General features: G+C 43.9%; 1 protein-coding gene across 2 annotated transcripts in view; it reads left to right on the top strand.

Moving 5' to 3' along the window:
- Positions 1-372: 372 nt before the first annotated feature.
- LOC121949593 (thrombospondin-type laminin G domain and EAR repeat-containing protein-like) overlaps positions 373-15,812 on the top strand; it is a 16,040-nt gene continuing 600 nt past the window's right edge. Inside the window, exons 1-15 of one of the 2 annotated variants that reach the window (XM_042495326.2) lie at positions 373-936; positions 3,974-4,038; positions 4,120-4,281; positions 4,355-4,587; positions 4,865-4,955; positions 5,038-5,191; positions 8,276-8,407; positions 9,338-9,455; positions 9,531-9,645; positions 10,003-10,183; positions 11,445-11,503; positions 11,717-11,893; positions 12,927-13,105; positions 13,631-13,732; positions 14,196-15,812. The exon at positions 14,196-15,812 is cut by the window's right edge and continues 600 nt beyond it. In XM_042495326.2, coding sequence (XP_042351260.2) covers positions 843-936; positions 3,974-4,038; positions 4,120-4,281; positions 4,355-4,587; positions 4,865-4,955; positions 5,038-5,191; positions 8,276-8,407; positions 9,338-9,455; positions 9,531-9,645; positions 10,003-10,183; positions 11,445-11,503; positions 11,717-11,893; positions 12,927-13,105; positions 13,631-13,732; positions 14,196-14,349 — 2,016 coding nt within the window. In that variant the 5' untranslated portion in view covers positions 373-842 and the 3' untranslated portion in view covers positions 14,350-15,812. Of the gene's footprint in view, positions 937-3,973; positions 4,282-4,354; positions 4,588-4,864; positions 4,956-5,037; positions 5,192-8,275; positions 8,408-9,337; positions 9,456-9,530; positions 9,646-10,002; positions 10,184-11,444; positions 11,504-11,716; positions 11,894-12,926; positions 13,106-13,630; positions 13,733-14,195 lie in introns of both variants that reach the window. The other variant, XM_088083826.1, reaches the window with a different exon arrangement.

The raw sequence follows: 15,812 nt of genomic DNA, 5'->3' as shown, positions 1-15,812 counted from the left end.
TTGGACTCAACAATAAACTGATCAGAATTTGGTGGTCGAAGGTCACTGTGACTTTGTCTGTCTCATTTTTGGGAACGTGATATATTAAGAACACCTTGGAGGATTTTTTCAAATATATTCGGCACTGGTCCAGGACGCAGTTCTTGTCGCCGCTGCAGTTCAGACTGAGACGTTGGTGTGCGCGAGCTGCGGTGAGCCGATGAAGGAGGTCTGAAGGGGATTTTTCCAGATTATTTTCATGTTGATATGTAAAGTGGTTTAATTAAAGACACTGGAGAGGGACAAATGTCCTCTGAGTTATTTAAAGGCTGAATCAGAGACCAGTCTACAAAAACAAAAAAGTCCTGGTGTGTTTGTGTTAGGGTTACAGATTGTACGCACTTTCCTTTATCGATTATTCGGTAAAAGCAATGATCGATTAATTGTTGTCTGAAAAACAACAACTTTGCAAACAAAAAGAACTTTGCCTATTTCAAACAATACCGACTTTGTTTTATCCTCAGTCGAAGCTTACAGCAACATACGGCGTATATTTTGACAGCAGTTCTTAGCCTATCAATTAATTAAATTTCACGTTCGATTAGATTCTTCACGACCAATTAATCGATCATCGATTAATTGTTATTATCCCTAGTTTGTGTTAAAAACTGTTTTGTATTTGAACAGACCGAAACATATTTTTGTGTTTTAATATTTTTCTCATCGATAATCTGTTTTCACCACAGAAGGAAAGAAATCCGAGTCCGACCAGACTCCGTCCTGCGGCGGGTCGTCTGTCCGCCTGAAGATGACCGTGAGCGCCGCGGGTCGAGCAGCACAGCGGTGAGGGGGATTCACACCGCATGGTTGGCGTGATGTTGGCGTGTGGCTCCCTGCTGCTCAGCTGGGTGCTGCTCGCCGCCAGAGTCCGAGGTCAGAGCTGGAGACCCTGCACAGGTATGAGGACGCAGGAGGGACAAATGTCTCCACACAGAGGCTGCCAGACGGGTTAAAGGAGCAGTCCAACAACTTTAGTGAAGCGTCTGTGTGTGTGTGTGTGTGTGTGTGTGTGTGTGTGTGTGTGTGTGTGCGTGCGTGCGTGCGTGCGTGCGTGTGTGTGTGCGTGCGCATGTGCATGCGTGCGTGTGTGTGTGTCCTCTGTGACCCGGCTGACGCTTTCTTTGCTGCTTTGTGCTCCGTTTATAGTTTAGTGTCTTTGAAATATGAGATCAGTTTCTGTGCATATCGTCCCCTCCCTCCATTCATCCTCCATTCATCCTCCATTCATCCTCCATTCATCCTCCATTCATCCTCCATTGATCCTCCATTGATCCGCTGCAGAAACAAAACACACAGACGTCCTCTCAGGAGCTTAAAGGGGAATTCCAGCTATAAACTAACACTGAGTGTGTTGGGAGATAAAGATTTAAAGCAGCTGTCTCTGTGTCTCTGCTTTCATCTCGTTTCTGTCACTTTTCATATTCGTCTCTCCCTGAAACCACCTGCTGGAGGCTGCAGGTTGTGTTCAGCGCTGCACAAAGATCCAGCTTCCTGCTGCAGATATTTTCAGTATTACAGTTTTGTCCACAGCGTACATTTAACCATTTAAAAAAAAAACTTCCTGAAAGGTCAGTGTACTCTTTGGTCTTTGGATTTTCCTGTCAGAAACAGAAATTTTAAAAAAAGTTACTTGATTTTCATAAATAGTTACCTGATTTTATATCAAAATCCAAAACTATTTTTTTTTTCCAAAAATGATTTTTCATTTTTGGATTTTGAAATTAAAATCAAATAATTATTTGTTTTGTGTTTTTCATTTCTGTTCCTGAAAGAAAAAATCATAGACCACAAAGTACACTGACCCTAAAAAACATCCGAGGGATCCTAATATTTTGTCCAATATCCTCGAGGTGTTTCCATTGGGGCTGCACCCAACGATTATTTTTTTATTGATTAATCTATTGATTATTTTTTTGATTAATCTAGCGATTTTTTTTTTATTGATCTATTACTTTTTTATCACTCGATTAATATAACAACAAATTTACAGAAAATAACATTTTAAAATGCTGCAGGGCATTATTCCCCAACTAAAACCAGCCCAGTGTTTTCAGTGTGTTTTACAGTCTGATATAAAGTCTCTCCAAAATAAAATTAATGCAAGAGCTTGTTCCAGTCAAGTAAAAAAAGGAATGTAGTGTAATCTACATTTAGCAATCCAACAGCAAAATACATAAAACTATATAAAATAAAGTCACTTAACTAAACAGTTCCTCTTTGTTACAGCAACAAACCTCAAATCTAGCATTTCAACAAAACATTAGTTTGAAAAACTAACAAATAATAATAACTAGTACATTCTTTTTGCAACTGTATATTATTCCATATCTTAATTCATATATTACTCCACTCCAACTTCATCTATACAATATATACTTCATATAATTACCCTTATATTACTCTGTAGCTTACTACATGTATTACTCCCTAGTTTACTCTGTGTATTACTCTATTACTCAGTGTGTTACACAGCATATTACTCTGTATTACTTTGTAATTTACTCAGCATATCTTACCTGTGTACTCCAAATATTACTCTGTATCTTACTCTGTATGTTACTTCATGACTCCATACATTTCTTTGTCATTTTGTTATCGTTATACTTGTTATATAGCACATTACTCCGTACTTTACTGCGTGACTCCCACGTTACCTTCGCGTCACCTTACGTTACTCTCTCCACTTACTCTAACTTTGTAAATTACTCAGTACCTTTTTCATGACTTTTACTTCATTCACTCATACTTCAGGTGTTACTCCGTACATTACTCCTTCCGTTACTGTGACTCCATGTGTAACTCCTAAACGTTACTTGAACTGAAGAGTTGATTTGTAACGCTGGTTTGAGCGTGAGCCGTCTGCGGGGCTGATTTCAGAGCTGTAGAGTTTTGACGGTTACAGGAGTCAGAGGAAAACACGACGTCATTATCAGAGGAACCCGATCTCTGCACCTGGACACACCTGTGCTGTTATTTTTAGATCACTGCAGGTACACCAATGAAACGTCCCCCCGGGGTGATCATGTGATCAAAATAAACTCCTCAGAGCTGACGTGTTTATCAGACCGTGATCTCTGATGAAGTTTAATATCCAGCTGGCCGCAGGACCGACTCACTTATCGGTCACAGGACGAGGAAAACATCCGCTTACAAAGATTTTTAAAAAACAAACAAAACAGCTGTTAGGAAAAATGTGCAGTCATTCTCTCTGACTTTACTGATTTCACTCAAGTGAAAATGAATAATATTAATAATAATAATACACAACAACAATAATTATAATAAAATAATAACAATAATAAATATTACATGTATAGCACCTTTCATACAAGAAATGCAACCCAACGTGCTTTACAAGAAAGAAATTAAATGTACCAAGTGCACAAAAAGACATAATTAAACCAGCATGCAAAAAAAATAAGATCAGAATAGAAAACATAGAATGCATCTTCACATGGATAAAACCCGCGTGATAATACCAGTGAAAATAAGATCAAAATAAGGATAAAGATGGAATGCACAATATGCATAACATAAGATGAATAATAGAATAAATAAAATAAAACCCACTGATATAACTAATAAAACAAAGGCTAATAAAAAATAGAGTGTATAAAATGTATAAAATTAAGAAACATACACCATTTTAAAGAGGTGCAGCAGCACGTGATGGCGAAGGGTCTTAAAGGGTCTTTTTTTCAAGTTATGGTTTCCATCCACTGTTTTAAAAATGCACTTTGACATATAGTCTGACACAAATGAAGAAAATAAATAATTTCATTCATTTTTTAGCCCTTTACTTTTCTTTCTTTGCGGTATCTGCTGCCTGAAATGTGTCTCGTAAGAACTGAAAGCGCGAACAAAAAGGGGAAAAAAACGACGAATATAAAAGTGTTTTGTTCTGTTGTTGTTTGTTTGTTTGTTTTCTCCTCAGACCTGCTGCCTCTCGACCTGCTGGCCCGAGCTCTGCCACGCCCAGGAGAAGCCCCGCCCCCTCAGGTAGGACAGGTGTCGGGACGACGAATGAGTGCAGACCAGGTGGTTTTGATTAAACTCATGATCAATCAAACCACCCGTCAGGTGCAGATGGTACAGTCCAAAGGCTCCAGAGGGCTCCGATTGGCCGGCACCTTGGCGACAGCACTGAGTTTCCCCGCCTCCCAAATCTTCAGCAACTGTGACTATTTCCCTGCTGAGTTCTCATTGGTCGCCACCATCAAGATCCCGAGACTGAGACAGAAGGTGAACCACAGGAACCCAACAGAACCTGATCCAGTCCGATCTGGTCTAACCTGCTCTCTGTTTCTGTCTCCAGAGGAACGAGTACATTTTCTCAGTGGTGGACGAGAGCTCTGATTTGCTGTTGCTAGGGTTACGGGTCTCAGAGAACCGCCTCCACTTCCTGGTCACGCCCCCTGGTTTTGGTGGGCGGAGCCGGCTCAGCTTTAAGGATGTTGGACTGGATGATAACAGCTGGCACACTGTGGTGCTCGCCATCACCGGACCGTACGCCACACTGACCGTCGACTGTGGAATTCCTCTGGAGCTGTGAGTCTCAGTCACACCAGTTCAGACTGGTACAGACCATATCAGACTGATCCAGAGCAGTTCTGACTGATTCAGACTGGTTCAGACCAGATCAGACTGATCCAGAGCAGTTCTGACTGATTCAGACCAGTTCAGACTGACTCAGACCAGTTAAGACTACTTCAGACAAGTTCAGACAGGTTTAGACTGGTTCATTGCAGTTTAGACTGGTTCACTTTGTTGTATGTTCCAGAGTTACTGGTTGAGACTGGTGCATTAACTGGTTCCTGTTTCCTAGTAAACAGGTGCGGTCATTCCCCAGCGCTCTGAGCACCAGAGGCTCCAGGTTCTTCATCGGCAGCCGCAGGAAGACGAGGGGATGCTTCTCAGTGAGTCTCACATCAGGACTTCAGACCTTCAGGGTCCTGATGTTTTATTGTGAAGACCTGTGAACTTCCTGTCTGTGTTTAGGGTTTACTGCGTCAGCTGGTTCTACTTCCTGGCTCAGATGTCACGCCCAGACTGTGTCCGAACTCTGACCCCAGCCTTGCTGAGTTGTCCGTCCCCCGGGCTCTAAAGTCCGCCCCTCTGCTGCCGGACGGCCTCGGAGCCATTTACCCGTACGGTGAGAGACCGCATCACATGAAAGTCCAAGAATTAAAAACAACACAAACAGCGTGGACGCACAAACTACAGCTGCAACACACTGTCCAATAAATGATTATTGGTGTGTGTGTGTGTGTGTGTGTGGGGGGGGGGGGCGGGGAGGGTAATTGATCAGTGGATCTCATCAGAGCTGATCAGGTCGTATTGATAAGTGAAAGGAGCAGCTGCTGCAGACTGAACAGTTCAGTTTCTCTTTCACTGTCCCTGATGTCCTGCTGCTCCGTCTGTGCCCACAGTATGCTCTGGGCACAGACGGAGCAGCAGAGTATGCTCTGCTGCTCCGTCTGTAGGTCTGTTTCATTCCATCAATTCACATTTTTCAAGCAAAAATGTGATATTTCTAGATTCTCAGATGTGTTTTCTTTGACCTGACATTTTAATAAATTTGATATATTTAACAAGACATTTATTGAAGTCATTTCATGCTCGTTTCTCACTGAGCTCTGATGTTTTCAAACCAAAATAATCTACAGATTAATCTGTAACCAACATAACTAACTGTTGGTTACAGTTTTTGTCCACATACTTTTGGCCGTGTGGAGTAACCCTGATATAAACAGGTGTATCAGGTTCACCTGAGGGCTGTGTGACTGCTCTGTGACGGCTCGCAGCTCTCTGTGTTTTACTGTTTGAGTGTTTCAGTTTGTGATGGTATCAGAGATTCAGTAACCTGAGATACAACCTGACGGACAGCACCAAACCCTACCCCTGTTTGATGTGTGTTTCCATGACAACAGTGACTGACAGGCACTGATGTTCAGCTTTAAAAACAACAGCGGGGTTCAGGTGCGTCTTTTGATTCTGCGAACGGTCGGGGTGAAGGTAGGAGGTCAGATCGGAGGACCAGGACCACGAAAGTCAGAATTTCGTCAGAGTTTTCAGACGGGAGAAGTGGAGGAAAGCTGAAGGCCGGCAGGTTTCTGCCTTGTATGGTGCTCGCTAGTTCAGAGCGATTGTTGAGCTTTTCCTTGCGGTTCGGCTTGTGTTTGTGGAGCTCAGAGTCGCAGTTCTGCTGTGTACAGATGACATGACCTCCCAGCATGCACCGGGGTGGTTTGAGTGTGGCGGTTCCTGACCCCTGTGGGTCAGTCAGCAGAGATTCACCGCCCCAGCAGAGGGAGATCAGGGGGCTCGGGGTCCTGCTCTCAGCGAGGGGGACTGGATTTGCTGGATTTGGGGTTTTGCTGTGGACTCAGAGATGACACTGGATCTGAAACATGTGAGGCAGACTGAGAGGGTTTCCTGTAATGTTTTTTGATGAGGTGAAGTGTGATCAGCAGCCTGAGGCTCAGAGACTTCATGAAGCTCACAGCCTCTGATGCTATCTGACGCTGAGGGACTCACACTTTATAAAATCCTCAGTCAGGTGAACTGTGTTTGATTTATGTACCTGCTCACTGCACAGCAGAGTCCATCTGCAGTTCCACACTCTTTCTGCGTGCTAGGACATGAATCTGGATAATCTGGACCCGACTTGGACCGGGAGCTGCTCCTCTACAGAGTCTTCTTTTGGGTAATGTCTGCCTGCAGGAGAATAGAGAGGATGAGATGTGATCGAGGCTCACTCAACAACGAATCAGAGACTCTGCACACATCTCCAGACATATTAACCCCTAACATCCCGGATCAAGCTGTTGCACTGTATGGGCGGACCTTGTTCACAGCCGACAGGACACGAGACTGTGACGTAAATTCAAAAAATGCTCTGCAGGAATTGAGTGATGCCATTAGCAGCAACTGGATGGATTTTTTTTATAGCACCTACTGATTTTAATCAACTAATCCTTCAACTCCAAAGATGCAGCAGGATCAGGGACAAACTGTAATTTTGTTTTTTTTAACCTTTATGTAAAAAATACCTGATAAATCTACTTCCTGCCTTCTTCTTCTGTGTAAAGCTCTGACAGTGATGTCATGTCTGTGGAGCGTCTGTGCGGCTGTTTGTCATTGTGCTGTTTAGAGTTTTTGGTCGTAAAACAGGTGTTTTTGTCTTCACGCAGAATCTCATTATCAGCCTGTGTGTGTGTGTGTGTGTGTGTGTGTGTGTGTGTGTGTGTGTGTGTGTGTGTGTGTGTGTGTGTGTGCCTCCAGGTGTCAGTAATAATGTGTAATAATGACAGAGAGTCATCTGTCTGTTGTGTGCTGTAATGAGGGCGTGCGGTTGAAGAAGTGATGAAAACCTTCAGCTCATCAGATCCAGTTACTGAAATCTCAGATAATAAAAGGTTCACAGCTCTGACCCTGTTGTTCACAACACAGGGACTTTCCGTCCTCACCTGCACACCGTCTGCACTCTGTAAAACTACAAACAAAAACTACAATATTTATCTCTGTGACTGTGATAGTGGAGTACAAATACAAAGTACCATGACACCGAAATACTCAAGTAAAGTACCTCTAATTTGCCCTCCTCGCCCTCCTCGCCCTCTTCACCCTCCTCACCCTCCTCGCCCTCCTCGCCCTCTTCGCCCTCCTCACCCTCCTCGCCCTCGCCCTCCTCGCCCTCTTCACCCTCCTCGCCCTCCTCGCCCTCTTCGCCCTCCTCGCCCTCCTCGCCCTCTTCGCCCTCCTCGCCCTCCTCGCCCTCTTCGCCCTCCTCGCCCTCCTCGCCCTCGCCCTCCTCGCCCTCTTCACCCTCCTCGCCCTCCTCGCCCTCTTCGCCCTCCTCGCCCTCCTCGCCCTCCTCGCCCTCCTCGCCCTCTTCACCCTCCTCACCCTCCTCGCCCTCCTCGCCCTCTTCGCCCTCCTCACCCTCCTCGCCCTCGCCTCCCGCCTCTTCACCTCCTCCTCGCCTCCCTCGCCCTCTTCGCCCTCCTCTCACCCTCCTCGCCCTCTTCGCCCTCCTCGCCCTCCTCGCCCTCCTCGCCCTCTTCGCCTCTTCGCCTCCTCACCCTCCTCGCCTCGCCCTCCTCGCCCTCTTCACCCTCCTCGCCCTCCTCGCCCTCCTCGCCCTCTTCGCCCTCCTCGCCCTCCTCGCCCTCCTCGCCCTGTGAAACCTGTGAAACCTGTGAAACCTGTGGTTGGTGTTGTTGATGTGTTTCAGAGGCGGAGGCCCGGGTGACTCTGGGGAGTCCTCCTCCATGTTCAGGACCAAAGGCCGGCCAGCTGTGGTTCAACGCTCAGAGGAAAGGCCTGTTCATCTGTGACGGACTCACCTGGAGGACGCTGCTGCACAGTGAGTCTCACATGTCCTCCTGAGGACAGTGTGTTTCTGCAGTGCAGTCAGAGAGAATGAGGACAGGAAGACACAGCACATATTGGCTCCAGTGATGTCAGTGAAATGCACTAAAAATGTCCAAAAAATAATAGTAAAATATCTACCCCCCCTAAAAAATGTATGATAATTATTTTTATTAACGATCTGAAAATTGTTAATAAAAAGACTGTAGTAAATAAATGTTTAAAAAAATATTAGCAAAAACATTTTTTAGAAAGTGCAAAAATATTAATACATGCACAAGAAATTTCTGAAAATTATTCATAAAATGTACAAAAATATTAATAAATGCCTGGCAGAAAAAAATCACTAATAAAAAGAAAATCCATAAATCCTAGTAAAGTATACAGGCAATATTTCACAAAGTGAATATTGGTAAAAATGTAAAACAAAAAAAAAACAAACAAAAAAAAAAGTACATTTTTTAAATAAGTGTTCAAGACATTTCTGAAAATTATTAACAAAATTTCTGCCTTTTTTTAAAAAGGACAAAATAAATGTTTCATGTAAAAACAAAGGCAGATAACTGTTATTAAATGTATGACAATTTTTCCAAAAACTATTGCAAAAATTTACAAGAAATAATAATAATAAGAAGAAGAAGAAGAAGAAAAGGTACATGTTATTTCCAAAAAGTATTTGTATAATGTACAAAAAGTACAAAATCTGAAAATTATAAGGAAAATTTAAAAAAATGTAGGGGCTAATGTGACTTTTATTCCTAAAAAATTGCATAAAATATATAATGATAGTAACAAAGTAAAAACTGTGTTATGAGCCAACAAGAGTCAAGAACTGTGCTGATGTGAGTCAATATTTGTGGTACCTGTCCTTCATGTGTCTCCTCTATCTGTCTCTGTCTCTCTCTCTCTGGTGTCCCGCGATCAGATCCGGAGCGTCTGGACTACGTGGAGGACTACCAGGATCTGTACACTAGCTCAGAGACCTTCGACGTGGAGGTCTTCTCCATCCCGTCTGAGGGCCTGTTCATGGCTGTAGCCAACAGGTACTGACGCACCTGGAACAGCACCACCTGCTGTTTGACCGCGTGTCCTCTAAACCTCCCGTCTCTGTCCTGCAGGGACTCTCGACCTGGTTCGGGTATCTACAGGTGGAGAAACGGGTCGTTCCATCTCTACCAGAACATCAGCACTCAGGAGGCTCGAGCCTGGAAACACTTCACCATCGACGGCCAGGTGAGAGCTGCTCCACCTCCAGACACCTGCATTACCAGCTGTTATAAGAATAATAATGGGTTAAATGTAAGCTGAATTAAAATGATGATAATAACATGATATTTTCATTATGATATTACATGTCCGAGAGCTCAAGCGTGTGGACATGTCCGACAGTCCGCTTCAGCACGCTCACATGTCCAAAAAAACAAACAATTCCTGTTAACCCTTTCCCCACCGGGGCTGCCAACTCCCACACATCCGCCATGTGTGTCATGCTTTTGGGCTCTGTCTCAAATATCGTGATTGGACATTTTTCCATATCGCCCAGCCCTAGTTCTGGTCCCATTGAGTATTTCCTGTGTTTCTCCCGGTCAGAGTTTCCTGGTGGTGGCCAATTCCCGGGAGGCGGAACCTGAGCTGTCGGTCATCTACCGGTGGAACCTGCGGCGGCGGCGTTTCCTGCGTCACCAGACGCTGCAGACTCACGCCGCTCTGGACTGGGAGGCCTTCAGCATCCAAAACACCAGCTTCCTGGTGGTGGCCAATCACAGACGAGGTAAACACACCAAACACGAGTCAGCTGCAGCCGCAGACCAGGCGACAACATATCAGACGTCTGAGAGCTGCCGATCAATACGCTCCAATCGATCAGTGATCATTGATCACAGCTGACCGAGCTCTGCTGTGTATTATGTGAGAGATTCCCATTCATCTCATTGGAAATATAACGTAGACATTTATCGTAAAAAGACACATCTTTAAAAACACCAACACAATTATTTCTGACTGCAGATAAACATGTAAGGATTATTGTCATTATTGATTAACCTTTTGAAACTCTGGCAAACTGGCGTAATTTTTTCAAAAACGTGGGAGGAAGGCAACGAGCAGCCTGAGAAGAAACAACCCGAAAATCAGCAAATAATTAGTAAAAATATACAAAAGTAACACCTGAAAATTTGCAAAAAAGAAAAAAAAGGTAAGTACAAAACTATATAAATGACTTTGGGAAAAAAAATTTTTTAAAAATTAACAATAATTTTTTGAAATAAATGTAAAGATATAATTATTATAAAACATACTCTTCTCTAGCTTTTTTAAAATAATAATTTTCTAAATGTGCTAATTTCTCTGAGTTTGCAGAGAAAAACCTGACAACAAATGAGCTGTGTGAAGAGACGAGAGCTCCAATCTGCTCCTCTGACAGAGTTTTACTGAACCCTTAACATCAAACACACCACCTGTGTGTGTGTGTGTGTGTGTGTGTGTGTGTGTGTGTGAGAAGATAACACACACTCAGATCTGAGCTGAGAAGATTGTTTATGATCCGACCATCTGAAAGAAAAAACAGAAAGAAAGAAAGAAAGAAAGAGTCAGCTGATGCAGGTGTACTGTGGTTAGATCACACACACAGACACACACACACACACACACATATGCAAAAAAATGCACACACACACACACACACACACACACACACACACAGATTCACTTGGCCTTCAGAATAAAAGCTGAATTAAATCCGGCAGCACGTTTTATTGTTTGATGAACTTGAGAATAAAAAAGAAAATGGATGTTGTTGTTTTTTCTTTTTTGTTACTTTTCAGCATTTTCTCAATTCTTGCTGTTTTTTTGTGTAAATTATTTAAGATTTTTTTTTGTTTGAGCTTCAAAAAATATCAACACAGAATTAATCACTTTAATGATAATCAATAATAACATGGATTCTCATCAATAATAACGCAACACTGACCTGATTTATTCTTTTCTAATAAAGTTTAAAGTGTTGTCAAAAGTGTCTCTGTGTCTGTCCTCAGCCAGAGACTCCAACCACAACATCCACAGTGTCCTCTACAGGTGGAACCCAAACACTCAGGTAACTCTGTCCCCACACTGTCCTCACACTGTCCTCACACTGTCCCCACACTGTCCTCACACTGTCCCCACACTGTCCCCACACTGTCCCCACACTGTCCTCACACTGTCCTCACACTGTCCCCACACTGTCCTCACACTGTCCCCACACTGTCCCCACACTGTCCTCACACTGTCCCCACACTGTCCTCTGTCCTGCCTCCTGTCCCTGCAGCAGTTTGAGGTGAACCAGACTCTGTCCACGTCCGGAGCGTATGACTGGGAGTTCTTCTCCGTTGGACCGTACCACTTCCTGGTGGTCGCCAACACGTTTGACGGTCGGACAACCTCCATCATGTCCACTGTCTACGTCTGGGTGGACGGATGTTTCCAGACCTTCCAGAGCATCCCGGTCAGTGTCTCTCGTTTGTTGTCTCTGTATTGTAGACCTGATGGGGACAGGTCCGGGGTCTGGTTCAGGACTCATGTCTGACTGGTTGGGGCGTCCTCAGACAGGATCAGATATGTTTGTCTCTGACGCTGAGATGAAATTTAATGTGGGACAAAAGACGAGCGGGGACAGAGTTCAGGAGATTAATCGCTCAAGATAATCTGTCACGTCTTTTAATGATAATAATAATAATAATAATAATAACAATAATAATAAATAACAACAACAACAAAAATAACATCTTACATCTGTATAGCCGCTTTCAAGAAACTCAAGGATAATGTGTCCCACCGTCTGTCCTCCGGTGTGTCCCCCTGTCTGTCCTGTAATCAGTGAGCAGCAGGACGTCCTGTAGTAAAAAGGTCAAACTGTCATAAAAGTAAAGCAGCTCTTTAAAATCACTTTCAGATTCATAAAAATGTGTTTTTACTCTTTTTAGTTCATGAAGAAACTAAAACCAGAACCTCCAATTAAAACAGGAAACCAGAGCAGTGTAATTAATGTGTGTGTGTGTGTGTGTGTGTGTGTATGTGTGTGTGTGTGAGAGAGGGGCTTTCCTGCAGACTGTTTGGACTCGTCCGTCTGGGCGGATCGTCTCACTGAAGACTTTTATTGGCTTTTTAAAACCACAGAAAACATGTTAAAGCTTCATGAAACTTCTGACAGAGCGAGAGGCAGCAGGAGCACTTTAACCCTGTTTACTCACACACACACACACACACACACACACACACACACACACACACATCACATACATCACACACATCACATACATCTCACACACACACACACACATCACATACATCACACACATCACATACATCTCACACACACACACACACATCACATACATCACACACATCACATACATCTCACACACACACACACATCACATACATCACACACATCACATACATCTCACACACACACACACATCACATACATCACACACTGGAATCTGTAAATCTGGATCTGTCTGTTCCTCCGCGTGCAGACGGTGGGAGCGACGGACTGGGAGACGTTTGAGATGGACGGCAGGTTCTTCCTGGCCGTGGCCAACAGTCAGAAGGTGTCGGAGCGCGGCCCGAGTCTCTACAGCATCAACTCCACCGTCTACGAGCTCAACACGCTCACGCAGACCTTCATCCGCTTCCAGGACATCCTCACGCACAGGTGAGACATCCTCACGCACAGGTGAGACACACTCACACACAGGTGAGACACACTCACACACAGGTGAGACACACTCACGCACAGGTGAGACATCCTCACGCACAGGTGAGACATCCTCACGCACAGGTGAGACACACTCACGCACAGGTGAGACATCCTCACGCACAGGTGAGACACACTCACGCACAGGTGAGACACACTCACGCACAGGTGAGACACCCTCACGCACAGGTGAGACACACTCACGCACAGGTGAGACACAGTTACTGTAGTTTCAGTTACTGTTACTGTTAAGCTTCATGAAGTGCTCCTGCTGCCTCTCACAGAGCGAGAGGCAGCAGGAGCACTTTAACACTGTTTACACACACACACACACACACACACACACACACACACACACAGGTGAAGGCTCAGTGTAAAAATGTGCATATTTAGTTTTTATAAAACTTTGGGCTGAAGCTTTAGACGGTCAGGACGATGATGCTGCTGTTGGTGACACTGATGTTGACGTGTCCTCGTGTCCAGCGCTGTGGACTGGGAGTTCTTCACCGTCGGAGACGACAGGTTCCTGGTGGTGGCCAACTCTCACGACGGCAGCTCGTACTCTCTGAACAGCGTGGTGTACAGGTGAGTACTTCCTGTCACAGGGTGTCTGTCTGTCTCTGCAGACGCTGCTGCAGACAATCGGGTTCATCCCGGCTGGAAATTTTTTGCTCTGAAATGTAATATATTAACAATAAAAAAAAAAGTAACTTTTTTTATGTTTATATAAACGTTGCCCGAAGTTTGAGAAGAACGTTCTGGGAACATAAAGCAAAGTTGCTGCTCAGAACATTTTTAGAGCCAAAAATTTCTAACTGATCTGTCACCTCTCAGCATCTCCAAAACATCCTCTGAGTGTTGCAGCTCAAACGTTACGTTTAACCCTAAAGGAACATTATCTGAAATGATAAACATCCTGAAAATGTTCTTTTAACGTTAGATTAAAATGTTTTCTTTAAAACATCACTGCAACCCATAGGTAACGTTAGCCAATGTTGTGGGAACGTTCGCTGCTAGCTGGGATGTCTCTGTGTCTGCGTGTCCTCAGGTGGCAGGGCTACGAGGGCTTCGTCCCCGTCCACAGTCTGCCCACCTTTGGCTGCAGAGACTGGGAGCACTTCAGCACCGCCGAGGGCTCCTTCCTGGTCTACTCCAGCGCCACATCCAGGCTCAGCAAGGTCTTCAGACTCAGGACCTATTGACAGAGACCAGTCCTCCTGCTGCTCCTCAACACTCCTGCTGCTGCTCCTCAACACTCCTGCTGCTGCTCCTCAACACTCCTCCTGCTGCTCCTCAACACTCCTGCTGCTGCTCCTCAACACTCCTCCTGCTGCTCCTCAACACTCCTGCTGAAAATGAGTCCCCTAAAATGCAAAACCATCAAAAGAAAAAAAAAGGAAAACACTGAAACAAACCAATAAAAACAGGGAATGACTTAAATAAAAATCAGCAGACTCGTTTAAAGGTGGTAAAGGTCACGGTGTGATTGACGTGACCTTAAATGTTTTGTTTGATGTATTTTAGGCATTAATGCACTTCTGCACAAGCATTTATCCTTTAATAAAGATTTCCTGAACCTCCATAATTAAAAATATAGTTTCGTATTCGACATTTTCCCTAACATTTTAAAAAGTCATTTTCTAAATTGCTAATTTCTTGGAAATTACGGGACATTTCTGTCCAAAATGCTCAGTGTGTTTTCTGTTTAACCCTTTGAAAGACATGCAGACTGGCTTTAAATCTTTCAAAAACATGGGAAAAAGACAATGAGCAACTTAAGAAGAAATGACCAAAAAAAGAAGCTAGAAATGAGTAAAAATACCCGAGGCATGACCCAAAAAAGGGCTTAAAAATGATAATCATTCCGTAAAATACTTTTGAAGACATAATTATGATGGTTAAAAATACAGTTTAGTTTGAGACATTTTCCCGAACTTTTTGGCGTGTGACCGAAAAGTCAAACCACAACAGAAGTTTAACATTTCGTACGAGCTGGGCTGACGTGTGAACGGACCCTCAGTGACGCTGAGACGATTCACACCTTCAGCCTGCGGAGGAGGAGTCCAGATCAGACTGCGTCCTCTTCACCAAACTCAAAAACTTACATTCATATTTTTTGTTAATGAGTTAATTTTATTAGAAAAAGCTGAAGCTGATGAGGTCGGAGGAAGACAGATGTTTTATTGGATGAGATCACACATGATGTGACTCCGCCCACGCCGCCAGCTCTGTGACATCATCACAAACACAAAGGTCCCTCCCGAAATCTCAGCTGCTGGAGAACAGCAGCAGAAGGAGGAGGTCTCGCTTTCATCGGGAGGTCACCGAGGAGATCTGTACCGACGGCTTCGAGACAAACTGACAGAAACATGTCAGCGTCTGTAACCTGAAGACAATAATCTGCCCGCTCCCTTACGTTAACCCTTTGAAACCTCAGCAAACTGCCTTCATTTCAGGAAGTCAGCAACTTTACAGGAAATCACTCAAAATGATCTAAAAATAAAAATGAAATGGAAATTTGCAAAAATAAAAAAGTTAAAATAAAATAAAACCGAGGAAATGACCTGAAAAAAATGTGCTAATATGCACACACATGTACGTTTTTCTGAAAATTTGCACAGTTTTCAAATGGTTAAAATGGTGTATTTTCAAAATAAGAACACAC

Source organism: Plectropomus leopardus, chromosome 10 (genome assembly GCF_026936395.1).
Source record: "Plectropomus leopardus strain MGB_pleo_1.0 chromosome 10, ASM2693639v1, whole genome shotgun sequence".
NCBI classification, from domain to species: Eukaryota; Metazoa; Chordata; class Actinopteri; order Perciformes; family Serranidae; genus Plectropomus; species Plectropomus leopardus.
This window is presented reverse-complemented; position numbering and strand designations above follow the sequence as displayed.